This window comes from Camelus ferus, chromosome 25 (assembly GCF_009834535.1).
Source record: "Camelus ferus isolate YT-003-E chromosome 25, BCGSAC_Cfer_1.0, whole genome shotgun sequence".
NCBI lineage: Eukaryota > Metazoa > Chordata > Mammalia > Artiodactyla > Camelidae > Camelus > Camelus ferus.
The window spans coordinates 17259559-17286122 of NC_045720.1; the positions used below are offsets into that span (position 1 = coordinate 17259559).

General features: G+C 41.2%; 1 protein-coding gene across 1 annotated transcript in view; it reads left to right on the plus strand.

The window, feature by feature from the left end:
- SAMD12 (sterile alpha motif domain containing 12) overlaps positions 1 to 19772 on the plus strand; it is a 375925-nt gene extending 356153 nt beyond the window's left edge. The window contains exon 5 of the mRNA XM_032468097.1: positions 19515 to 19772. Coding sequence (XP_032323988.1) covers positions 19515 to 19519 — 5 coding nt within the window. The 3' untranslated portion in view covers positions 19520 to 19772. The remainder of the gene's footprint in view (positions 1 to 19514) is intronic.
- Positions 19773 to 26564: the final 6792 nt, after the last annotated feature.

Below are 26564 nucleotides of genomic sequence, written 5' to 3' on the forward strand. Positions count from 1 at the left end.
CCAGGAGTGGGATTGCTGGATCATAGGGTAAATCTATTTTAAAGAAGGATTCATAGAGATGAACACTAACTCCCAGGAGATGATCTTTCTGAAAATGTGTTGTTGTGTGTGCATGTGTGTGTGCACAGTGACAAAGATGAGATTGGAGGGAGGGAGAAAGAGACTGGAAAAGTTTCTAACAAAGACCGGATTCCCCTTTGACCACCTTGACTTCCTCTCTGATCCAAAACAAGATGGATGAACCTTTGCCTTTGTTTCCCCTTGTATTTGTCTCCGTTGCATTCCAAAATCATTCCATCATGCTGCTGCATGAAAATAGAATAGTCTTTTTAAAGTTTCTTATATATTTCATTTCATTTTGGAGAACAAAAATTATTATCATGAGAATTGGTCCTGACGAGGATGTGATAATGGTCTCTGAAATATGATGTAATTGACTGACTCTAACAAAAACAATAGCTCCATTAATTAAGTGCTTGCCATGGGTCAAGCATTCTTTAATGTCATCTCGTTTAATCCTCACAATATTCTGTTAGGTATTATTATTCCCATTTCACAGGTGAAGAAATTAAGGGAATTTAAAGGGATTAAATTCTTAGGCCAGATCGCCCAGCTGACTTAGGTATTTCTGACTGGGAAACACAAAATCTCAACCAGCAGACTACATATATTAACCAAGCATGGACTCTGGACATGGCACTATACTAAACAACTAACACCTTCAAAGTCACAAGCACTTTTGAAACCCTCCTGAAAGCTACAGATGCTCTTGTCACAAAATGTACCCAACATACAAATCTTTCCATACATTTGCAATGGGTCCAAGGACCTTCTGAATCTCATCCCATTTTAAGAATTCTTGCCTTAAGTAATGGTACAGAATCCAACTGGTGAAGAAGAAACGATAGCAGAAGGAATGCAACCAGCAACGGCTTGGCCCTCGGTACACAGCAAATTTCCTCTCACAGGACGAGGGGAGATAGTCGTGATTCATTGCACAAGTAGTTACTGGGTGCCTCCCATGGGGAGGACCATGCCAGCCCTGGGAGTAAAACAGGAAATCGTGCAGACAAGGTCCAGTCCTCCTGGAGAATGTTGCTCAGGAGGGGAGACAGGTAAATAAACAGGCGTTAGATTTGTAGCCTCAGGCTGCATTTTTGAGCTTCTCAGTGCTTCTAAGGGTGTCTGAAGGACCAGATAACTTGGTTTTAGATCTACGTCGTAAAGATTGCTATTACATAGTTTCTGTCCCAACGTGTGAAGTCGAAAATATAATGAGTACTTCTGTTAAAAATATTTTTCTTTATTGCCTTTGGTAAAAAAGGAAGCAAATAGACCCACTCTTTCAAATGCTGATTCCAACATCTGTCCTCCCAAATCGGTATGCTCTTCAAATTAGGACTTTTGATTTTCTGTGGATAACAAGAATATTAGCTATTGTTTTTTTGGCGCTGTTTCTGTTGAAATTTAAACACCTTTTTTTGTTGTTCAATGTATCGCCTTCAATTCAGCTGAGGTTGGAGGGGTAAGATGTCTATTCGAAGGAAACCAAGTACACATCCTGTGTACTCATATGGTATCGTTTTCAAGCCTGCCAATTCTTTTTTTTATGTTTATATGAATGCTTTTACTTATTCATAACCCATCTATTTCCACAAAGTAGCTGAGGCAATTCACAAGAAAATATACCATAAAGTAGAAAGCTATAAATAAACTAAAATCAGAACCAGAGAAATTGTGCAGCAATTAGAAAATCAAGACAAGGATGCCGGGTGTAGCCTAGCTGCTCTGGCCATCGTTTTTAAAGAGGAGCCATAAATTTCATGTCAGCATCGGAGGCGATCAAAGTAATCTGATACAGGATTTACAGCATCCATAAAAATAAACATTGATGTCTAGCAGAAAAGACTACAAAAAGTCACGTGAATTTTTAACATAAAACAGAAGAAACTGTGCTCATTGTGCTGAGGGCTATGCCTCCAACCCCTGGGAGTGTGAATTCAGTCTTCTCTGACGAAAAGAGTGAAAAAGCTGGCCACCTTGAGGGGAGTCAAGCTTTCCTTCCTACATGCGTTTGAGAAAAATTTCTTACGGCATCTTTTTAGGTGGGACCCTGAGTGAAGCCAGAGGCAATGTCACTAGAGCATATGCAGTAAAAGTCTTCACAGAGCTGCGTCTCAGCACAGCCCCCAGAGGCAGCAAAGGGCGCAGCAACTGTGTGCAACCAGGCGGAAAGGGCTCCAGGGGACCCCGGCCATGTGATCTCAGCTTGTGAGCTCAGCCAGATCTTCAGGCTGCCTAGAGGGTCGAGAATAAGGAATAAGCAAGATAATGTGCTCACGACCAGAGCTCCCTAGCAACCAGCCTCCATCACGACAGCAATCATGTTGGGAGCGCTTGTAAGACGGCAGGCACTTTATTTATTTATTTGTTTTGTTTTGTTTTGTTTTATTTTTTTATTGAAGTATAGTTGGTTTACCATATCGTATTAGTTTCTGGTGTGCAGCATAGTGATTCAGTTACACACACATATATATACATATATATATTCCTTTTCCTATTCTTTTTCATTATAGGCTATTACAACGTACTGAATAGAGTCCCCTGTGCTATACAGTAGGACCTTGTTGTTTATCTGTTTTACATATAGTAGTTATTATCTGCAAACCCTGAACTCCCAAATTTATCCCTCCACCATCCCCTTTCCCCGCTGGTAACCATAAGCTTGTTGTCTATGTCTGTGAGTCTGTTTCTGTTTTGTAAATAAGTTCATTTGTGTCATTTTGTAAGATTCCACGTATAAGTGATATCCTATGGCATTTGTCTGTCTCTTTCTAGCTTACTTCACTTAGTATGACGATCTCCAGGTACATCCCTGTTGCAGGGCAGGCGCTTTAATGCATCATTTTATTTCATCCTTATAACAACTGTCAAAGGTAGGGACATTGAACAGGACTCTCAGTTGCAAGTGATTAAAGTGCAACTTAAACTCCCTTAAGGAAAAAGAAGGGAGAGAGAGTGAGAGAGAAATTGATTTCTTGGATGATGTATTGGAAAGTCCAGGGCTAGATGGAACTTGTTTCTCTCAGTATCCAGTTTCCATCTGCTGTCTTCTCTGCATGGGAAAGGTGACGTCTCACAGCTCCAGGCCTTCACAGGAAGAGGCCCTGTCTTACAACATCCAAGCCTGCCCTGAACGTAGACGCTCATTAGCCATCTGGGGGTCACTTGCCTACCCCTTGACCCAGTCCGTGTGTCCAAGAGATGGCAGCCCTCTGATTGGCTGGCCTGAAGTGACACCACAAGAACCCTGTGGAGTTAGAGTATGAGGAGCATTGCCCAGAAGGAATGGACGCGCAGCAGACAAAATACCAGTCTCTGCCGTAGGTGTTACGATCCCCACTTTCCAGATGAGGAAATGGAGGCCAAAATAGCGAGTGGCAGAGCCCAGATGCAATTATAAGTCCTACATTAGTCATAAAATCTGAAATGCTGATAGCTTAGCGCACCAAAACATTCATTTTTCCTTCCTGTACATGCCTTACTCAGGTTTGGGGGTGGTGGCTCCCCATAGTCCTCCTGACAGGACCCAGGGGCCCAGGCTGACAGTGAAGTTTCTAGCACCAGAAAGACCTGGATGCAAGGCCCACAGAGCAGAGGAAGAGAAATAAGAAACGCTCCCAGCCATCGCTCCCTCGTAGAGCGAGTCCCATCTGCCCGTGGTCAGGGAGTGCCCGGGAGATGTAAGTGCTCATGAAGATTTCTGAGTCTCGGCCACTAAGTCTGTATGATTCCAAACCTTTGTCTCTTACTTCGTGGGCCTCAGTCACAGATTTCTCAAGTGCCACAAAATCAAATGAAAGCAGTCAGAATTTCCAGCCAGCTCTGAGTGACAGAGGGACAGAGCAGTAGATTCAGGACACAGCAGGCTGACGAAGCTGGCCCGCATCCTGTTCAAAGGGCCGTTTCAGCACCAGCTTCCCCACCGGAGCCGCGGAGAAGGGGGCTGACGTGCAAGCTGATTGCCGCTGCCCGGCATGGGGGGCTGCCCAGAGCGGAGCCCAGTGGACAGAGCCTCCCCCAGGCTGCCAGGCACTGGGCTAAACCCTCCAAAAGTAACTGTACTCTGAAGCCCCGAATTGTATTTCCAAAGTCAGCTCTTCACATGAGTTGTAGTCCATCTTGGATGACAAGAGCAGGCGGTGAGGGTAGACGTCGGTCTGGGCTCTCCAAAAGCCCCCCTGGCCTTGTGCTGTTGCGGGAATCTGAGAGCACTTGGAATCATCCAGGACAATCCATACCTTATTTGTACCCACCGTTTTGATCCCAGACTCCTACCTGACCCATATCTGCACGAGCCAGACTGTGGCCCACACACACCCTCTCTTGCCTCTTCTGGCTTAAACCAGAATTTGACTTGAGCCATCAGCAGAAGGCCTCTCACCTGGGCCCCACTCTGTAGTAAGGAGTTGGTCTTCAACAGGCAGGGGACGAGACCTGAGGCCAAGAGGAAGGAAAAAAGGAAGCTTTCTAGAAGGGCGAAGCTTCTCTTAGCAAAGAGAAGACAATGCTTTTCTTCTCCTACTCCAGACACTGCCCCTAGTCCGATGGCCACCACATCAGGTGTCCCTGCAGACTTCCTGCTTTAGCATATAATATCCATGGAGATACCGCTGATTTTGACTAATTATTCCAAGGACTTCTCTACGTTGCCCAGTCATGGGACTGGCAGGCACCTCTGAACTGTCAACAGAAGTGATGACACTCCCCCATCCCTGGCAGAAGCAATGAGCAGCCAGAATGTCTCCTTCTGTCCTCCTCTTCTGAGCATCCAAGGCCACTTTGGAGGCCACACATCCCAGATGGTGAGGCTCTAAGGAGAGATGCTCGCCTGCCTCAGACATTACATGAGCAAGAAATAGAACCATGTTGCCTAAACTGAGATTTCAGGATTTGTCTGCTGCAGCAGTGAGCATTATTTACCTTAATTTAATATGAGAAATGTGTAATAAAAAAAAAAAAAACCTTAAATGTTTGAAAAATCATACGGTAGGCTTTATTAGATGATGCTTCATTCCAAAAGATCTAAAACATAGTATGTAACTCTTAATCGCCCTTCACTTTTCCAGGAGATGTTTCCAAAATTGTGTACATGAGCTTACATTTTCTTCTTTTCATTCTCAGTTGAGTATGGAGTTGTTTAGTTTGAAATAAGAGTTACCACTTTTGACATTAATAATATCATTTCAAGTCATACCTACATCATACTGAGGGTACTTCCACGTCTTCACTCTAGTCTCAAAATATTGATTGTTACATTTCCCAATTATTTTTACAAAATAAGAAGATAAAGAAAAGAAAAGAGAAGAAAAGAAAAGACAAGAAAAGACAAGAAAAGACAAGAAAAGACAAGAAAAGAAAAGAAAAGAAAGGAAAAGAAAAGAAAAGAAAAGAAAAGAAAAGAAAAGAAAAGAAAAGGATCCCTGGAATTGCCTGAACACACCTGGATGGTCAAAACTGGATGGCGGGTTGGCAGGAAGTGCTTCTGTGTGATGGTTTCAAGTTTTTAGATTTATGACAGTTTGAGTTGAGCTTGGGAACAGGTGGATGAGAGGCTTTGAGATGGGTTTATGGCAGTTTGGTCACACCAGATGGGAGCACAGAAGCCTGCGTGCGTGTCTCCTACCTGGGCTTCTGAAAGGGCCTCCCACCTTGCTTTTCCCCATGCCTGGAAGGCTCATGTACCAGATCACATAACTGTGTCTTTCTCAGCATTCTGTGTTTTCCTCAAATGCCACATGGGTAGGAAAGTCTTTTTTCATTACACAGGTAACCATTCTCCCACACACACAAACAACAAAACAAAAACAGTGATAATGGATTTTGGTGAGGGGGAACAGTTGAGGAAATTTTGAATTTCACTCCATATAAAATAATGTTACTGTATCCTATTAAATTTTTTGAGAGTCGTAACGGTGCTGTGGTTAGACAGGCAAAGATCCTATTCTTGGGAAATACTTGCTGGACGATTGAGGGATGCTTTCATGGTATCTATCACTTACTCTGAGTGGTTCAGCAACAAGAACCCACGTGTGTGCATACACGTGCACATAAAGACATGCACAGGGAGAGGACGGACAGAAAGCACGTGTGGTCAAAGGTTAATAACGGGGCATTTAGGCAATGAAGAAATGGGTGCTCATTGAATACCGCCGTGTCAGGTTTTCTAGAGATCTGAAATTGTTCAAAATGAAAAGGGAACAAACAGTCTTCATTCCTTCTTTCTATCCTTTTATCTTTATTTTTAGCTTTCTTTTCTACGAGCACCTCCCATTCTCTGAAACTATGTACTTATTTATTTAACAGATTATTGGACCTTCTTTTTCCATTAGGACGTAAGCTCCTGGAGCAGTTTTGGCAGACTGGTAAACCTCCTTACCCCAAGCACCTAGACCAAAGCAGCGCTCAATTCATAGCTTTTAAATGAAGGACCCGTCACATGCCCTCAAGTCACACCACATCCCAGCCTCCTTAAGGATGAGTCAGGGGAAGATGCCTTCAACACCTCCAACCCCCCAACAAAAAAAGGGCCCCCCAAACAACCAGCAAATCAGCAAATCTAACTTGACTGTCCACCATCAGCTCTGTGGAGCTACAAAAACGTGGAGATTTCAGTCTCACTGGGGACATCAGACAGTCCACAGGCAATGAAGATGACTGTGAAGACTCTTTCCATTTCGTAAAGTCACTTTGGCAAACGTTGCCCCATTGAAACCTTCGGGTGACTCCCACAAGACAGGTAAAATGATTAGCCTGTTGACAGAGGAGGGGGCCAAAACCCAGAAAGGCTCACGTGACTTCCCCAAAGTCCAGCAAATTTAACTGGCAGAGCTAAGATTTAAACCCAGTTTTCCTGACTCAGAATAATTTGCCCTTTTCACTATACATCAAACCATCTAAAAATATTACAATTACTAACAGGCAGCATTTTTAATTGCCAAATGAGTTCCATATTCATATGTATGCATATACATATCTATATGTTAAAATCACATCCCAAAATAGTCACATAAAAGAAAACAGAGCTTACTTCTTGAAAAGATGGAGCCTTGTAATGTACAATGACAGCGACTTATTTTGTCATTGAGATGGAGGTTCTAGAGGCGCTGGTTTTGAGCTAAGCCTCTAGGGCCTTTAAGGCCAGTGCTTCTGTTCCGTAATCCACTAGCCTGCCCTTCTGAACTTCCACCTCCAGAAAGAGAATAAACCCATTACAGCGGGTGGCCCCAGAGCTCTGACGCTGCACCCTGACAATGCCTAACACCTTGCAAGCTGCACAGAGGCCTGTTTCAATCAATACTTGAATGGAAAGTGAAAACTAAAAAAAATTTCGAGCGTTGCAAGGAATACCATGAGTCAATACTATACCACTTGCCAGATAGGAAGAGGCAGGTTGAAAAGCATCATTCCTATCTTATGTAAGAAACAGAAAGCTTAATTCCTAGGAGCTGGCACTGATTTAAAAATCCAACAGTATCTCTAGTTAGACTAGAATGCCTTTTGATCAAGGCTTAACTCAGGTAATTACATTCCCATCCAAATTTTCAGTGGTCTCCAATTTGCTCAAACGGGCTTACAGACTTTCTGTACAATAAATTCAGTGTTAAGTTAAACCAATGCAATGATCAAATATACATTTTATATTTTAGAAACCTATGCTGAGGAAACTGACTAGAAAGTCTACATATAAGTCTTTGTGGGGGGTTTTTTCTTTCTTTTTAAAAAAGCCTTATTAAGATACAGTTAATATACCGTAACTTACCTATTTAAGTACACAATTCAATGTTTTTAAATATAGTCACAGGGCTGTGCAACCATCTACCACAATCTAATTTTAGAACATTTTCATCACCCAAAAAAGGAACTCTGTACTCATTAGCAGTCACTCCCGGTTCCCTCCAACCCTCCTCCTCCCCCAGCCCCTTACAACCACTGATCTACTTTCTGTCTCTATAGATTAGCTTGTCCTGGACAGTTCATGTGAATGAAATTATGCAATTGTGATCTTTTGTAACTGACTTCTTTCACATAGCGTAATGTTTTCAAAGTTCGTGTTGTAGCACGTATCAGTATTTCATTCATTTTTATTGCCAAATAATATTTCCTTATATGAATACACAACATTTTGTTTATCCATGAATCAGCTGATGGACATTTGGATTGTTTCCACTTTTCACATTTTCTTTCTATTTTTTTGAGGGGGGAGATAATTAGGTTTATTTATTTATTTTTATTAATTTATTTACTTAATGGAGGTCCGTGGAAGATTGAACCCAGGACCTTGTGCATGCTAAGCACCCACTCTACCAATTGAGCTATACCCTCCCCCACTTTTGACTATTATGAATAACGCTGTTATAAACATTCATCTACAAGTTTTTGCGTGGATATGCATTCTTGTTTCTCTTGGGTATATACCAAGGACTGACATTGCTGGGTCATATAGTAACTATATGTTTAATTTTTTGAGGACCTGCCAGACTGTTTTCCAAAGTGGCTGAACCATTTTACATCCCCATCAGCAGTGTATGAGAGTTGCAACCTCTCCATGTCCTCACCAACATTGTGTGAATTTTTTATGATAGTCATCCTAGTGGGTATGAAGCAGTAATGCATTGTGGTTCTGATTTGCATTTCCATAATGGTTAATCACGTTGAGCATCTTCACACGTGCTTGTTGGTCTCATGCATATCTTATCAGGAGCAATGTCTCCTTGCATCCTTAGGCCATTTTTAATTTGGTAATTGGTCTTCTCATTGAGCTGTGAGTTATTTATGTATCTTGGTTGACAAGTCCCTTGTCAGATATATGATTCCAAATATTTTCTCTCTTTCTGCCTGTTGCCTTTTCACTTTCTTGATAGTATCATTTGCAGCACAAAAGTTTTCGGTTTTGGTATACAGTCTAATTGCTCTTTTTTTTTTTTTTTTTTTTTTTGTCACTTGCACTTCATTGTTGAGCTGGAAATACTCACTCTTCCTTCTGTGTGTTTTTCACACTACTACCATACTCTCAACTTCTAACACCAGATGTGTGGGGTTTTTTTTTCCCTCTGCACCAATTTTCCAACACCAGCTGAGTGTCCTACAAGTCAACTCAATTCTGACATTATCTACCTGGAGACAGTGTCAGATTCCACAAGCAAGGCCTCTCCCCCCACTGCAGATGTCTGTCTCAAGTCTAGGTGGTCACCTATGCTTCTGCTCAACTGGCTGTAATTGGAGGTTCCCACAATCCCCTCCTTATGTTCAATTAATTTGCTACAGAAGCTCACAGAACTCAGAAAAAACTCACTTACTTATATTTGCTGATTTATTATTAAAGGATATGATCAAAGAGATGGATGAATAGCCAGATGAGGAAATACATAGGGCGAGGTCTGGGAGAGCCCTGAGCAAGGGAGCTTCTGTCCCCATAGAGCTGGCATGGGTGACCCTCCCTGCATACAGAGGTGTTCACCAACCGGGAAGCTCTCTAAACCCCGTGCTTTGGGGATTTTTGTCAAGGTTTCATCACGTAGGCATGATTGATCATTAGTTCAGTTCTCAGCCCCATCTCCTCTTCCTGGAAGGTAGGGGTGGGGCTGAAAGTTCCAAGCTTGTAATCATGGCTTCGTCTTTTGGAGACCACTTTCCGCCCAGAAATCCACCAAGCATTGTCTCATTAGAACAAAAGATACTCCTACCACCCAGGAAATTCCAAGGGGTTTAGGAGCTGTGTTCTGACGTCAGAATCACCGCCAAAGATCAGACATTAGAACTAAAGATGCTGCTAGTGCTCTTATCACCTGGGAGATGACAAGAGTTTTAGAAGCTCTGTGCCAGAAACAGGAGGCAGAAACCAATATATATTTTTTTCAATTATTTCATAGCTGTCCTGTCCAAGAAACTGTTGCCTAACCTGAGGTCATGAAGACTTACTCCTATGTTATCTTCAAAGACTTTAATAGTTTTACCACTTACTTTTAGGTCCATGATCCATTCTGAGTCATTTTTGTGTGTGATGTGAAGGTAGGAGTCGAACGACATTGTCTTGCATGTGGATATTTGGTTGCCTCAAAACCATCTGTTAAAAAGTCTGCTTTCTCCCATTGAATTGTCTCAGCATCCTTGTCGAAATCAATTAACCAGAAATGTAAGGGTTGGGTTTAGTTTTACATTAGTATGCCTTACATACTTCTCCAAAAGTTACAGCTAATTAAATTGATTGGTTTTATTGTTTGGGAAATACCTGATGTATTCCTAAAAAAAAAAGAGAATTTGCCAAGTATACATCGACTCATAAAATATGGTATCTTAAAGATGACTTTAAGCCCCCTCCACGTTTTATAAGGGATATCAGTTTTCAAATCAAAATATTAAATTAATGCATCTGCAATAGTGGGATCTATGAGGCCCGGAACTGCGCTAAGCCCTCTCAGTATGGAGGGCATTTAATTTCCCCAAGAGGATTATGAGCTCAGTGTATGTTTGTTTCTCCAGATGAGGAAACTGAGGCTTGGAGGACTTTATGTAAATTGTCTCACACAGCTAGTAAGTCCCTTGCACATTTCCAAATCTCAGATGAACTGAGCCCCCTCTGTAAAACAGGTATAAACTGCAGATATTGCCTATTAGCAGACATAAAAGCCTCAATGTTTCCTCAGGGTCTGATGACCCAAAGCAGCCCATTACAGACCTGAAATTTCCTTGACGGCCCCATGTTTCATTTTAAATTCATGCAAAATATTTCATCTCCATGATATATGCATTTGTTTTAGCTAGAAAATATATGTGTTTAGTTAAAATGAAGGTGGTTCCTAAAGGTGATGCACAGAAGTAGGGAATTCCTTTTTTGTCTTCCTCATCCTTTTTAAATTACAATTAAGCCTTTTCAGGAACTGTACATATTTCCTCTTCTAAAGCCACCCAGAACCATCCTTAAGGTCTCCCTGAAAGAGCCTGAGGGGAGTCACAGGATTCCGCTGATAACGTCGCTGTGTCTGACTGATGGACTCCACGTGTTCCTGAAGCTTGGCTATAAAACAATTTCCTTTAGGCAAATCTTATTTTCATACTGACTTACATTCTAGGAGCGAAGATATATTCCCACAGGAACAAAGAAATGTAGCTCCAACATGTAATTTTGAAACAATTGCATCTGTAGGAAGGGTTTTCAAAATTAGGTATTTAAAAAGAAAGTGCATCATTTTTGATAAAACAATAATAAAGCCAAACCAAGTCAATATCACGCTAAAACTTTAAATACTGTGCCAGGATCTGCATTTCCTTGTTGGGTAGCTTACTGGAAAGGAAATTTGTCTGCTGTGTACTCTGGGCTTTGTAATCAGTCTATTAGTGGTTTTAAAAGAAAAAAAGGTGGTAAAATGCTTAACATCTTTGAATGTGTCAGTTGAGGTCAATTATTCTCTTAGGTAATCCGCGATTAGACCCATTGTTGGTTTTGCTTAATATTCTTTGTATTTTTTCAATAGTGGAAATGGGTTTATTCTGCATATGTCATCATAATCCTAATTTTTACTTCTAGGACTTGATATTCACAATTGACGTGTAGTTTTCTGACTTAGCAGTCAGAAAAGGAAAGGAAAGACCTGCCAGTCAGCTGATCTTGAATTTTAATAATATCTGAAGGTCTTTCTTAAACCTATTAATTAATCTTGAGGGAGTAGCAAAAGGGACAAGTTGTCAGAGCAGGATCCTGCCCTACCCGGGATGTCCCAGGCAAACTGAGGAGGCAGGCAAGCCAGATGTCTATTTGCAAGAGGACCGTGAGGTATCTCAGGAAGCACATGTCCTGAGATAAAAGGATCACAGTGTAACGAAGAGAATCCAGTAAGAAAGCTTTGGTTCCAGCAAAAGATTGACAGCACTCTCAAATTGAATAGTTGAAGAGCTTTTAATAAAGATTCTATCTATATACAAAGGCGTGACCAGAATTTATATACAACAAGATCTGGTACAATGTCTTAGGGCGAGACTGTGTGGTCCCTGGAATATAGAAAGAGAGGGCACAGGCTGCAGAAGGAGGGTGTGGAGGAAGAAATACCCTGACCTCATGTTCCTCATTGGCCCAACCCAACCAAACCCCAAAGGGCAAGGCAGCCCATTGTGCCCACTTGGGTGTCAATGTCCTCCAGCCAAAGACTTCCAGGAACACGGTGGCAGTTGATCAGTTGAGTTTATTGTTCATTACAGTGGACAAGAATGTACACACTAGAAAAGCTTGGGCAGTCTTAGTAAGGAGATGTCACAAAGGATTTATTCCTAGGATTTCGGGTTGGTGGTACGTAATTTGAGGAAGGGGTAAAGAAGGGAGAGGCTTTGCTCTAGGTTGGATGCTGCAGGGAAGTGAGGCAAAAGCCTCTTCCCAGTTATAGCTACAGCCTCCCCCCATTGCTTCCTCATTCCAGATGAGAGTTATTCAGATATTCAGCCATAGTGTTGCCCCGCTTCCTGACAGCATCCCCCTCCTCTAGCTAAAATGGTTAGCTGTGTTTGTGGCTTGGATAGTGTTCAGCTTTTTGTCTATGCCGACGTAAGGGGAGAGTGGTTTTGCTGTCTTGATCCACGTAGGTCAGAGGCTGGCCCATCTGATGCTGAGGTTGTGTGTCAGATACCAAGCTCTGTCTCTCCACATACACCCTGCTGTGCATGCGAGGAGGCTGATCTGTGGGCAAGAGATGAGCAGTTCCTACTCCCCAGGACCTGGCCTGATACAATCAGGCCTTGGGATTCTCCTGTTGAACATAAATATTTCACAAGCCTCAACATCAGGCAAGACCACAGAAGATGCAAAATCTGAGTCCAATGTGATGTTTGTCATCAGGCCTCATCTCTGAGCCCAGCTCCCCAAGGGGAGGAGTAAGAAGTGATGCAACTGTTTATTCCTTGAAAAGAAAAGCCACTTACAAAGCACTAGCGCTCCAGATGCCCTGCCTTGGGCTGCCTCCTAACAGAACATGACATGAAGGGTAGACACTAAGGGTAGACATGAAGGGTCCTGAAGGTCGCTGGACACTGCACCTTGGGCATCTCGGAGGCCGGGTTAACTCTGGGAAGGTGTCTGGCAAGGTAATGGGGAAAAACTGCATCCCAGCACCTAATGGGAAGTGATGCTCAGTGAAGCAGAAGAGGCCATTTGTCCATGAACACAGAAGGGATACCCTCTGGGGGACCCCCAGAAACACATAAGGGTCTCTGCAGAAAGCTGAGATCTTGAATTATGTAGAAAGAAGAAAGGACCAGAGTAATTTGGGCTTACCGTTATGGTAGCTTTGTTAATCTCCATGGTCTGCTGAGGCTTAGAGGAACTTAGTATACATATTTAAAACACCAAATCAACTAATTCTATATGCATTTAATTAAAACGAGCTCAGTTTGGCAATGATGCACAATGCACTTTTAACAGCTTTGTGCATCATTCCCAACCTGTAAATGTAGATAATCATGCTTACTTATTTATAAGGTTCTTTGAGGTTTGGGGATGAAGGGCTCTTTAAAAGTACAAAGCATTAATTTTTTGTGACGGAGCACTATACGAGAAACGAGCATGAAGCGATATAAAAATTTTTGTGTTCTTTCTTGCTTTCGGTTTTCGGTTGCTTTCTTCACAGAGACACAAAAGCCAGTCTCCAACAGGAGATCTGGGGTTTGAGATAACAGAACTAATCAAGTACTATAAGTATAAAATCCTGGATAGGCTGGAATCGGCTACTCCTTTGGAAGATGTGAGAAGTAAATTGATAGACAAGGTATTTTGTACAAATGAACTCATTTCAGTAAGTTGCACTGATAATCCTAAGAGTATGTAAATGCACCTCTATTTATAGACGCATTATATCCGTTTTTGACCAGGACGAGCCAGTGGAGCAATAGCAATAGTCAATCATTACAAGTAACTGGACCGCAAGAGAAAAATGTGCCAGTTGCTAGGTGATGACTTTCAATCTATCATTTTAAGCAATAAATACAAGATGAAGTTATGAGGAGAGAAGCTATTCATAGCTAAAACTCTGGCTAAAATGGCTATTATTTATTGCACGGAACTGAAATCGGATGAAGTTGAGAAACCCAGTGTACCAACTCAGAAGCCCAGATGCTACACCAGCGGACATCTTTCAAGGACAAACCCAAAGGTAAATAGAGAGCAAGGATTTAGGAGGAGGAGGATGGAGACGATGAAGGTTAAAAATAAGCTGGACTCGACTGTGTCCCTTACTGTTTCAAACCATAAAAGGCACAAGGAAAAAATATTGATTCATTATTCAGAACTTTCGCATTTCTGATAAAAAAAGGAAATTCTAGCAAATCCTATCAACTAGTTAACATGTGGCAATAATGTATTTCGCTCAATGGTGTATGCAAACGCTATGTGAGACCCTGTGTTCCTGCCCTATGAGAACATGGAAATTCATTTGGGAAGGTAGGTAATGCAAATGAAATCATCAGAGAGTCACAAAAGGCATTAAAAACCATTAGTTAGAACCAATGCCTGGCCTAAAACAAGCCCTCAGTCAATGCCAGGTTAACCATAACAAAGTGTGCGGTGTGGTGGGCGCTGCAAGGGGCACCTGCTGCTGGTCCTATACGGTGGGAACCTCAGCTGTCTAAGACAAGGCTGAGAACCCCGTGGCGCAAGAAAAAGCCTGCCCTCGTTCCCCGCTTTCTTTAGCCAGCCCGATAACCTAGAGCAGTGGGGCTCATACTCCAGCGTGCGTTAGCGTCACCTGGAGAACTTGGTAGACAGATCACAGGTCACGGGGGCCCACCCACAGAGTTTCTGAGCCAGTAGTTCTGAGTAAGATAATTTGTATCTCTAAGGTGTCCCCAGGTGATAGTGATGCTGCTGATTTGGGGAGCACATGTTGAGAACTGCCGGTCTCAAAGATTGTAAGGACATTTAAAAGCATGAAAGGGGATACTAATAACAGCTAGAATTCACTGTGTGCCCACAGTGTCACTATGCCTCCCATCCTCCCATAGGTGACAGGGCGACAGATAGACAGACAGATAGATGGACAGATGGACAATAGAAAGTCTATTTTTCACATATGCACAAACACAAAAATAGGCATCATTTATTTCTATTTTATAAATAAAGACCTAGAAGTAGGCTCAGAGAAATTAAAACACTTGCCCGTAGCATGTAAGAGGAGGAACCCGCCCCGATTCTATTCTGCATCTCTGCAAGGTACCAGTCACCTACCAACAGCAAACAATACCAGCTTCATGGTGTTGAAAGTGCTTAAAAATCCACCAAAACCAGAAAGAAGAACAAAAAAAAAAAGGCACAGAAGCCTGGGGTCTTTAAGACAAGATGACATAGCCTGGCGCTCTGCAGGTTGCAGAGAATGGACTGGCTTTGAGCTGCACGGTTTTATTGCTTGGGGTGACCCTTGGCAGTGATGAGGGTGGCTGGGCTTTCCCTGACAGCTCTAACTTGGTTATGGCTGAAGCAGAAACTGGCTGGCGTGACCTTCAACATCCAGAGAAAGGACCAGAGGAGATGCTTTACAATTACATCTTCTCTTTGAAGGGCTCAATTTCCCCTGTTGACCGTGACCCCAAGGATAATTGTAAGTGGAAGCTGAGGGGTAAGAGCTATAGAAAGCGTCTTGTCTCCCTCCTCCGCCTCCTCTTTCCATGGAGAGGAGCCTTTTTTTCCTGAGCCAAGTGGCCATGTCACACTGGAAGGGGAAACCTTTTCCCCTCAGCATATCTACCCAGGCTCTTGCTCCCTACTTTGAGATGACTGAAGCCCCACAGGTTTTGTTCCAACCAGGTATTCCAGTTTGACTCACCAAGGCATCAGTGTTTCTTCAAAGCTCTTGAGGTGGTTCTAATGTGTCGCCACGTATGAGAAACACTGTGTGGGATCTTGTTGGCTTACATCTACAATCTCTCCTCCTGCTACTTTCTCCCCTCTAAAAGCATGCTCACGTTATCCAAACTCTAGGAGAAAATACTTTCATTGACCCTGGATCTCCACAAACTACTTGCCATCTATATTCTTAAAAAATAATAAAGGTTATGTATGCCTGTCTATTTAAGACCACTGTATCTAACCCCACAAAAGCAGGCTTTGGTCTCTAAAAATCCTATCAAAGCAGGGTTCTCTGCTTTTGTTCTTTGTTTGTTTTTTTCAATTCAGATACTAATAATCTATGACCTTTTTCTCAGTTCTCCTCCTCCTCAACTTTAATGATGATGATGCAGTTGATGCTAGTGACTAATCTTTGAGCCCCTTTCAAGACTTGAATTTGTGACTTCAATTAATACTGCATTTCCTACCTTACCAATCTTTGCCTCCATGTCACTTTAAGTCTTTCCTCATCCTCTACCCTGTATTGTAGGAATTCCTCCAAGTTTCATGCACTTCCATTTCACCTTAGTAATCTCACCCATTTGCAGGAATCCAATAATCACTTTATTATAAAGTAGGTAATGGGGTCTCAACATCCTTATCTGCAGCCCGTGACCCTCAGAAAGTCTAGACCGGATTCTACCTGTATATCCCCAACAGATCTCAAAGTCAGCGTGTCCCAAAAAGAACTTATCATCGTCTTCTACCAGTGTCTCTTCCCCTCTCGCTTCTCTTAGATGGACTCACCATCTTCATCAGCCACTCAGAGTTGAAACCTTGACATTATCTTGGAGTCATCTTTGTTTTCTTCCTTTTCTTTCCTGCCCTCAAGAGCACATTCTCTGTAATTGTGCCAATAGCTTTATTGAGATACAACTGACATACAATAAACTCTTTAATTTGATCAATTTTGACTATATCCATGAAACACGCAAGATAGTGAACATAACCATAACCCTGAGAGACTGCCTCAGGCTCTCCTTCCCAGCTGGGATGTCCTCCCCATCCCAGTCAACCACCAACTGCTTCCTGTTACCAAAGGTTATTTGGCACATTTTAGAATGATACTGATCTTTTCCTGTGATTATTTGCTATTGTGCTCTTTTGTGAAGCAAAATGTTTTCTTTTGCTAAAATGTTAATTTACTTATTAAACAAATTTATTATTATTATTATTGCTATTATTGTTGTTGTTATTGTTATTATTACTACTACATTTGAGGGCTCTTTGTATGTATCCTGGATATGAGCTCTTTGCCAGATATATGATCTGCAAATATTTTCTCCCTGCCCATGACTTATCTTTTGATTCTCATCATGGTGCTTTTGAACAGAAGCTCATAATTCTGATGGAGTCCAATTTATTTTTTTTCTTTTATAGATCACACTTGTGGTGTTGTGTCTAATACATTTTTTCTTAATTCAAGATGATGAAGATTTTCTTCTATGTTTCCTTCCCAACGTTTTATAGTTACAGGCTTCACATTTAGGTCTCTGGTGTATCTTCAGTCAATTCTTGTATGTAGCTTGGGGTATAGATCAAAATTCCTTTTTTTCTCTTTTCACGTGGATAGCACAATGTCCTACACCATTTCTTGGAAACTCTAATGAAACTCTCTCTGCTCTGTTGAACTCAATCAACCATGTATCTGTGAGTCACTCTACCCTCTACTTTTGTACCATTGATCAGTTTGTCTACGAGGGTGTCAATATAACATTGATTACTGTATCTTCATAATAAGCCTGGAGACCAAGAAGTGTAAGGTTTGTTCTTCATTTTGAAAGAACTGGCTATTCTAGGTCTGTTGCATTTTCATACAAATTTTGTGGATTTTGACTGGGATTGCACTGTATCTGTAGATCACCTTGGAGAAAACAGGTGTATTAGAATAACAAGCCTTCAGATCCATGGGCAGACTATGTCTCTCCATTTATCAAGTCTGCTTAAATTAACCACAGCGATGTTTTGTAGTTTTCCATATACAAGTGGTATTCATCTTTTGTTAGATTAATCCCTGAATATCCTGAGTTTTACCTTGTATGGATTCTGTGTACTTTTATATTCCTATAAATATCTGTGAGCTTTGTTCTGGAATACAGTTAAGTTACTTGGAAATTAGAAATGGTTTGATTCTTTGGGGTCTTGCTATAAAGCTTTGTTAGGCAGAACCAGAGCAGTACTTAGTCCAGGATTAATTTTTCTCCAGTAGTGAAGTAAAACCCTTCCGAGCACTCTGCCTTATGCCTTGTGAATTACGACGTTTTCTGTTCTTGCTGGAGCGAGCTTGCAGTCTTCCTGGCCCTGTGTAAGGTCTTAAGGGCTGTTCCCTCTAATCCTCTTGGATGACTCTTTTCTTGGCCTTGAGTGGTTTCCTTACATGCAGCCCCTGCTCATTATTCAGCTGAATGTGAGAGAGACATCCTCTACAGCACCCCCGCCCCCGAGTCCTGTCTTCTTTTGTATTCTCCCCTGCAGATGCCAGGGGCTTGGGAGCTTGACCTCCCTACACCCCCATTTTTGTCTCAACACAGGAAGGCCACTGGGGTCCACCAGAGTTCTTTTTCCTTTCCTGCTCCAAGGCCTGGAAACTTTCTCCAAGAAATAACGGGGGGTAATCATAGGACTCACCTCATTTGTTTCCCATCTTTCTGAGAGCACTGTCCTTCATTGTCTGATGTCCACTGTCTTGAAAGACTGTTTCATGTGTTTGTCCATTTTTTCAGTTATTTTAGGTGGGAAGACGAATCTATTCCCTATTATTCTATCTTGGCTGTAAGTGGAAGCCCTCCGAACCCCCATGATTGTATTCTGCCATTTCTCGTCCGTTCCATGCTTTCTATTCCACTGAGCTCATTGCACAAACAACATTGTAAAAACAACAATGAAATAGCTTTAATTTATGAAACCTTCACTGTATGCCAGGGCCTGTGGCACACACTTGATAAACAGAATGTCTAGCAACCATGGCTATAAGTTGGACTTATTTATTTATAAAATATTTCAAACATTTAGAACAGTTGAAAGTCATATAAATGTTCTCAAAATCTAGAATTGATAATGCTCATCTTGTGCTGTATTTGTTTTGGCAAAAGCTAAAATTCTCTTTATGTCTTTCTCCCCAGACCTGTTCCCAACCTTCTCTCCCTGAAGGTAACCTTATTCTGGAGTTGGTATTTTTCAGGTCCATGGGTTTGTACTTTCAAGGTGGACTTACTATCTCCCTTTTACTAATAAAGAATCTGAGGCTTAGAGAGATTAAGTAACATGTATGGGATCACTAAGACTGGAGGCCAAGACTCTCGGCCCAAAGCCACGTGCTTCACTACAAGAATACATCCATCTTCCCGAAGCCCTATTCAAATCACATCATTTGCCAATTTTGATTGCTCTCCCTGAATTAAATATAAGTTCCTCATCTCGACTTTATAGTCCTGACAAAGCGTGACTTCAGGGCACTCCTATTCTGTGAAACCTCTTCCAATCATACAGAACCACGCTTTGTTCCAGTATTACAGGGAACTTTCTTCCTGCTGTGTCATTGCCCGTATTTTTTTCCTCCATCTGAAATGTCCTCTTCTCCCTCTTTCTGTAGATTAAAAACCAGGTTGATCTCGCCCAGACAAAACACATCATGGATTCATTCACTGATTCATGCCAGACATTGGTGCCTGCAAAGAGGAGATGACCGGTGGCTGCGTGAGTCTCTGCTCCTTCCCTCCACCTGGGTATTCTGCCCCTCTCCTCAGAACCCTAGAGCAAAGCATTTTTCATCTCTTACCCCAGCATTTTGTCTACATGATCTCCCTCTTCTAAATGTAATTTCATCTCTGCTTTACCGTGAATGCCTAGCACAGTGCTTGTATACAAAAGGGGTTTCCAACTACAAGCTTATTAAACTGAATTATCCACTCAAAACCTGGATATCTTGGAAAATGTAGGAATTGATAAATATAGGAGTATTTGTTTTTAATTTACTTTCAGCTACTTGAAAAATACAGGGGGCAAGAGTTTCCTTTTCTAGTTCATACCTAGAGCCCCTTCAAAACGTCCAGTGCTCTGGCCCACGCGGAGTCTTGCTATCCAGCGTTCCTCCAACAAACCCCTGAAACACAAAAGGACATCTCACATCTGTCCTCCTACCCACAGAAAATGGCATTAACATCTTAAAGTATGTTGTCTGAAAGACATTTGGGTCTAAGCAAGTGATATTAGGCCAAATTTTCACACTGATCCAGTTTGATGTTATCTTACCCCATAAATGTGTTGTTTGGGGGTGGTGTGACTGATTGTATGTTATTATTATTGCCACGTAAAGTACCACTACCATGAAAGGAATTGCTGTTCGTGGGTCTTTTTATGTTTCCTGAGCTGCAGAGCAGCCCTACTTGAGCTAGAATGATGGATACAGTGGATTCATCGGCTAATTCCATGTGAGTTTAGTCCCATTTTATAGCTCCCCCTACCTTCAACTAACACAGGATAGTGACTTTGAGATTATTCATTGCATCAGGCAGAAGAAAAATCATGTATTAATGCTACATATTGTGAAAAAAAAATGTATGCTCTAAGGCATGAAAAGTATTGGTGCTGGATAGAAAGGCTTGAATTTACTTCTACAATTTGTGGCAGATAATTGCACCCAGCTAGGTGGATTAACTAAAGAATGAGAAGAGAAAAAAAAAAATCTAAAACCCAGAATAAAAATTCCAGGCTGCTTCACCTTATTCAACACTGTGGGCATGGACACCTGATTTGGACATGTACCATTGCCTTTTAATTATTCATCCTCCCAGAAGCTGGACAGACTAGAAATGTGCTAAGGTGTGTTGTGGGAAATAATGAATTCTCTGCCATACGCACGCTCCCCACCCTCTGCTCCATTCACTAGCTGTAGCTACAGCAACTCCCTGAGGCTCTGGTCCAAGGAGGAGCCTAGCATCACCCTTCTGGAAGCACATCCATCTTCAGCCCAGACCAAGCTGTGTCAGTGGGCATCCTTCTGGTACCAGTGCAATTCAGATCAGTGGGCATCTGCTGAGTAAGTACCTATGGTGTGCCAGACACAGCACTGGGTTCTATAGTGGACGCAAGGTGATGTCTGGTCTTGCAGCTTTCATGACTAAGTAGAACTGTAAGGAACCTTAAGATACTGTGTTAGAAACTATCATTATATGTGGCTCACCCAAAAAGGAAACACTGTTGTTCAGCCATCCCATTCTGTAATGATGTGTCTGGCCTGTGTGCTCTGACCATTAGGTTCTTATTTTAATTTAGAGTTGGGTCCATTCTAACATTGGTAAAATTAAACAGTTTTCTGACCAGGACTTAATAAAAAACAACAAAAAGGATTAAATAGCCAGGTTGGACCCACCACAAAACAGTTTAGATGTAATATACTAAATAGATAGTAATACATATATGCATATTGATTATACATGCGTACTCAGTATTAAAGTTTAATAACTAAGCCATAACTAATACGCAGAGCTAACTAAAATTTAATCATAATGTGAGCAATCTTGCTAACAGTGTTGCCCAAGGGGATGGCTGCCATCTTGGTGGGGTCTAGTTCTTCTCGGCTTATGTCCTGGTTCTGTATCTGCCTGCTCAGTCCTTTTGGTGTCCAAGACTGGTCCCATGCTAGGCCATTTGCTTAGTGTTTTATTCCAAGGCTGACACACTGTTACAGAGAGTTATCATTCTCTTTTTCTGTCATTGCTCTCAAGGGTCAAGCTTTAGTTCTTCACTGAAGTTCTTCACTTTATTTCGTTATATTTCACTACACTCCAAGCTATTGTTGTTCCTAATTTGCTGTTGCACAAATGTGTGCAGTGCTGGACTGTAGGCTACTCACTATTCTCCAGGGAACACAGAAAAGAGAATGATGAATTCTAAAACGACAACGATGTTTGATGATAATGGCTAGAAATTTTTGTCTGGCAGAGGATGTATGGAAGGGTATTCCAAACATAGGGACTAGCAGAGACAAATACAATAATTTGTTGATGTGAGTGGCATGTTTAAAGAATGTGTGGCCCCCAGTGTGACTGGAGTCCAGGTGGGTTGAGATGAGATGAAGCTGGAGAGGAAGCAAGATTTTGGAGGTCCCTGAACGCCATGATAGAGATTATGGAGTTTGTCCTTTTAAAAAAAAAAACTTATCTTTTGGCTTTTGCTAAAGCAGGTCTTGACATGATCTAGTTTGTTTTTTTCCGAAGGAAATGGACTGCAATGTAGCAGGTGGACCAAGGAGGTGAAGGACAGTGGCAGGCGGATGAACTAGGGTCATGGCAGTTACCCAAGTGAGAGACAATGAATATCTCAATGAGGAAGGTAACAGAGAGAGTGGGAGAGTATGTCATTTCAGTTGTAGATTCAAGGGACTTAAATTGTATGAAGGGACGAAGAAAAAAGAAGAAGTCAGGGTGAAGTGCAGATTTCTGAATTGGATGACTGGGTACATTGTGATACCATTAATTCAGATTAAAATATAGGAGGTAGGCTTCCGCTTTGAAGGGATTTGGAGGATGGGGAAAGGTAGAGATGACACTCTAGCCTGGAGTAATCCTTGGCTCATGGCCTGGCCTCTGGTCCTCCCCCTTCTAAAACAGGGTCAAGGGGCAAGGTCATTTCTATGGCCAATATGAGGAATGAAGCTTAGTTCAGCCAATGCAAGGAAGAACACACCTGAGTATGTCCCACTCTGGTAACAACTGGCACCTAAATGCCAAGTCTTCCAGATCTAAGCCACCTGTATAAATTGACCTGTCCTCTCTCTGCAGGAGGTAGCTAGAATTATAGTCCCCAATCCTTTCCTCCTTTCTATATCCACAGCCTTTGTCCTGTATCTTTGCAGTGCCTCCCGCAAAAGACCGAGTGTACTTTCCTTTGTCTTGCCTTCGAGTTTGACCAGTGAGATGTTAGTAAAGTGATGCAAGCCAGGGCCTGAAAGGCGCCTGTGCAGTGGGGATTGCTTGCTCTCTCTTTTGTACTTCACCCACCACCATCAGGAGTGCGTTCCCCTGGGTCGCTGTTTCCCCTTCACTCAGGCTCTACCACGAACATTTACGAAGCAGAGCCAATCCAGCAGCCACAGCTTGAAGCCGAGATGCCCAAACTCACCTGAAAAAAAAATAATTATTTTATGCCACTGAGTTTCGGTGTTTTTTGTTATGGAGTGGAAACTAACTGATACATCCAGTAAATGAAAAACACAGTTATGGGTGGTGATCCTCTCAGCTGCTCTTCAGCCAGCTGAGTGTTGAGAAAGGCGGGCATAGCCTCCAGCTTCTCAAATGCTGATCTGAACAGCAGCTGGTGCAGCGACAGCTGAGGTCAGACAGATCTAGGCACATTAATGATGGGACCCTTCTTGGATTTTCAGACACCACTCAACAAACGTCCACTTCTGCTCACGGTTGGCACTGTGTTTATGTTTCACAGACCCTTGGGAACAGAAATTTCACTACCAGGTGTGGACTTTTGCGAACTTTAATTACTCCTGAATCAAGAAATTCTTCCTATTTTGAATCTCAATTTCACATTCCATCCTAACTCTTCAATTATTTATGCGGCGGGCTTGGGGAGTTCATTTTGTTTCCTGCACACATAGCCTATCTGGTCAGATACCAACTTTAAATCCTTGAAGACAAGTATTAAGTAGACCTTTGGCCTTTCTTTCCCTGGGTAAACAAACCAAACTCATTTAACCTTTCCTCAGAGGTTCAATTTGCCAATTATGTGACTGTCTCTCTGCTCTCTTTTGTACCCTTTTCTACTTTGTTACATCTCTTCTAGGTTGTAAAGACCAAAATTGGAATAGTCTTTACATCTGAACTGGTGCTACATGTAATCCCTTTATTCTTGGGTCTTTGGAAAGGGGCCAGGTCAGACACCTCAAGACTGGATTAGCTTCCATTGCATGCTATAGAGGGTCTGCTCTCCTGGGATTTCCCAGCCTCCCCTGGGACTACACATCTTGAATCTTTGGCATTGATTTTTGATACCTCAAAGTCTTAATCTGTATTTAGTCCTTGCCATGATTGTCAATGGCTATTCTTCATTTATTTTTGTAGTCCTTCTGCTGACACTGTGATCTGTGTAATCTAGATTTGAGATTTCAGAAGTTAAAGAAAAGACAGCCACATTAGGTAATTAGAATGAACACACACCATTCTTGTAATACCAATCAAAGATTGTATTATACCTAGTTACTAAGTATAAGTATTATACTAAGATAGTTAAATACTACTAGAAGGTTATAGCCTGTCCAAAGGAATGCTGCAAACTGGCATAATTTCTCACTTTTGTAAAAGGTCTCCCTTCCAAAAAAAATGAAGTGAGGAAAACTAACAATAGTCATAGGAGCTAATGTTTGCTGAGTACTAACAATGCTTTAGGCACTGTACTGTTTTCCTGTCTTAGGTTAGGCGCCCCACAAGAAGACTCATAGATAAGGAATTCACGTGAATGATTTATTAAGTTGCATTCCCAAGACAAACCAGGAAGGGAGTGGAGAAAGTAGAACGGGAAAAGGAAGAAGCAAGAGTATAATTTCAGGTGTGCAGTTTGCCTCTGGAGGAGCAAAACCACTTCCAGTTGAGAATTACTGGGATAAGTCATCAAGACAGTGTGTATTGGTGGCAAAATGGACACACAGGTCAGTGGTTCAGAATCGAGAGTCCAGAAATAGACCCATATGTGTATGGTCAATTGATTTGCACCAAAGGGGGAAAGGCAATTCCATTCAGAGTGATAGTCTTTTTAACAAATGACACCAGAACAATTGGCTGTCAATATGCAAAAAAAAAAAAAAAAAAAAAGTAAGTGAAAAATGAACTTCAGTCCACATCTCACATTATATACAAAAATAAATTAACTTAAAATAGATCAGGGGCCTAAATGTAAAACTTAAAACTATGAGACTTCTAAAAGAAAACATAAGAAAAAAAGATCTTTGGAACCATGGTTTGACAGAGATTTCTTACATATCACAAAAAGTACAACCCATAGAAGAAAAAAGTGTTATATTATACTTCATCAAAATTAAGAACTTCTGCCCCTTGAAAGACTCTGCTAACGAAGGGAAAATCAAGCCACAAACTGAGAGAAAATATGTGCAAATCACATATCTGATAAAGGACTTTTATCCATAAGATACACCAAACAGTCAAAATTCACTTATAAGGAAACAAACAACCCAATAAAAATTAGCAAAAATTTTGAAGCTATGTAGATGGCAAATACTTGTGTTACAATGTTCAGTATCATTAGTCTTTCGGTAAATGCAAATAAAACCACAAGGAGCTATCATTTCCCATCTACCAGGAAGGCTATAACAAAAGTACACACAATTACAAGTGTGGGTGAGGAGGCGGAGAAACTGGAATCCTCTTTAACTGACAAGGGGAATGTAAAATGGAACACCCACTTCAAAAACTAGTTTGTGCTTTCTTGAAAATTTAAACATGTATTTACCATACTACCCAGCAATTTCATGCTGAGATATCTACTCAGAAAACAAAACAAAACAAAGAAAAGAGAGAAAACATATGTCTACACAAAAAAACATTGCACACAAATGTTCATAGCAGCATTATTCATAATTGCCAAAGAGTGAAAACAATCTAAGTGTCCACCTATGGGTGAGTGAATAAATGAAATGTGTTATAACCATATAATGGGATACTATTCAGGGCATAAAAGTAAGAAATTCTGGTTCATGATACAACATGGATAAACCTCAAAAATATTATGCTAATTAAAAGAAGCCAGATGCAATGGTCATGTATTATATGATTCCATCTATATGAAACGTCAAAAAGAAGGCAAATCTATAGAAAAGGAAAGTATATTAGATTTGACAATGACTGGGGGTAGGAACGGGGATTAACTGCAAATGGGCATGAGAATTTTTATTTTTGGTGAGGGGTTGAAGGGAATGATAGAAATATTCTAAAACTGAGTTTTGGTAATGATCGCACAACTCTGAAGATCTTCCAAAAATTATTAAATTGCACACTTAAAAGTGAAGCTGTTTTTTCAAAAGAAGATCATATTGCATGTATAATTCTGCATTCCACTTTTTTCACTAAAACCACACCGTAAATATTTGTTCATGCCATTAAAGACAATTTGAAAACATCTTTCTAATAACTATTTTACTATTTGTTTACATACGCATACCCAAGATTGATTAACTAGTTTCCTGTAGATTGTTTATCAGTTTTTAAAATAATGTTTTGTTTAACCTCTTTGTGGACATTAACTGTGTGACCTCAGACATGTTAACCTCCCTGAGCTCTACTTTTCCGATAGGAAAATGGGCATAATGAACAGTTCCTGCTTCTTAGGACAATATGGCTGTTCTGAGCATTATATAAAATCAAGTGTGAAACACTTAGCATGGTAATGAAAAAACCTTCTAGATGTCAGCCATCATCATCAGCAAACATTAAAAAACTTTAAATTTATTTAAATTTAATTATTCTGATTATTCCTCAGAATAGAATCATAGCAGTAAAATCTCAGGGTTTTGTTTTTTTTTTTTTTTAAACTGTTTACATTAGAAATAGGCAAGACACATTCTTGGCTCTTCTCCGTTCCCCTTTCTGACACTGGGAACCCAAAGTGGTTCCTTGGA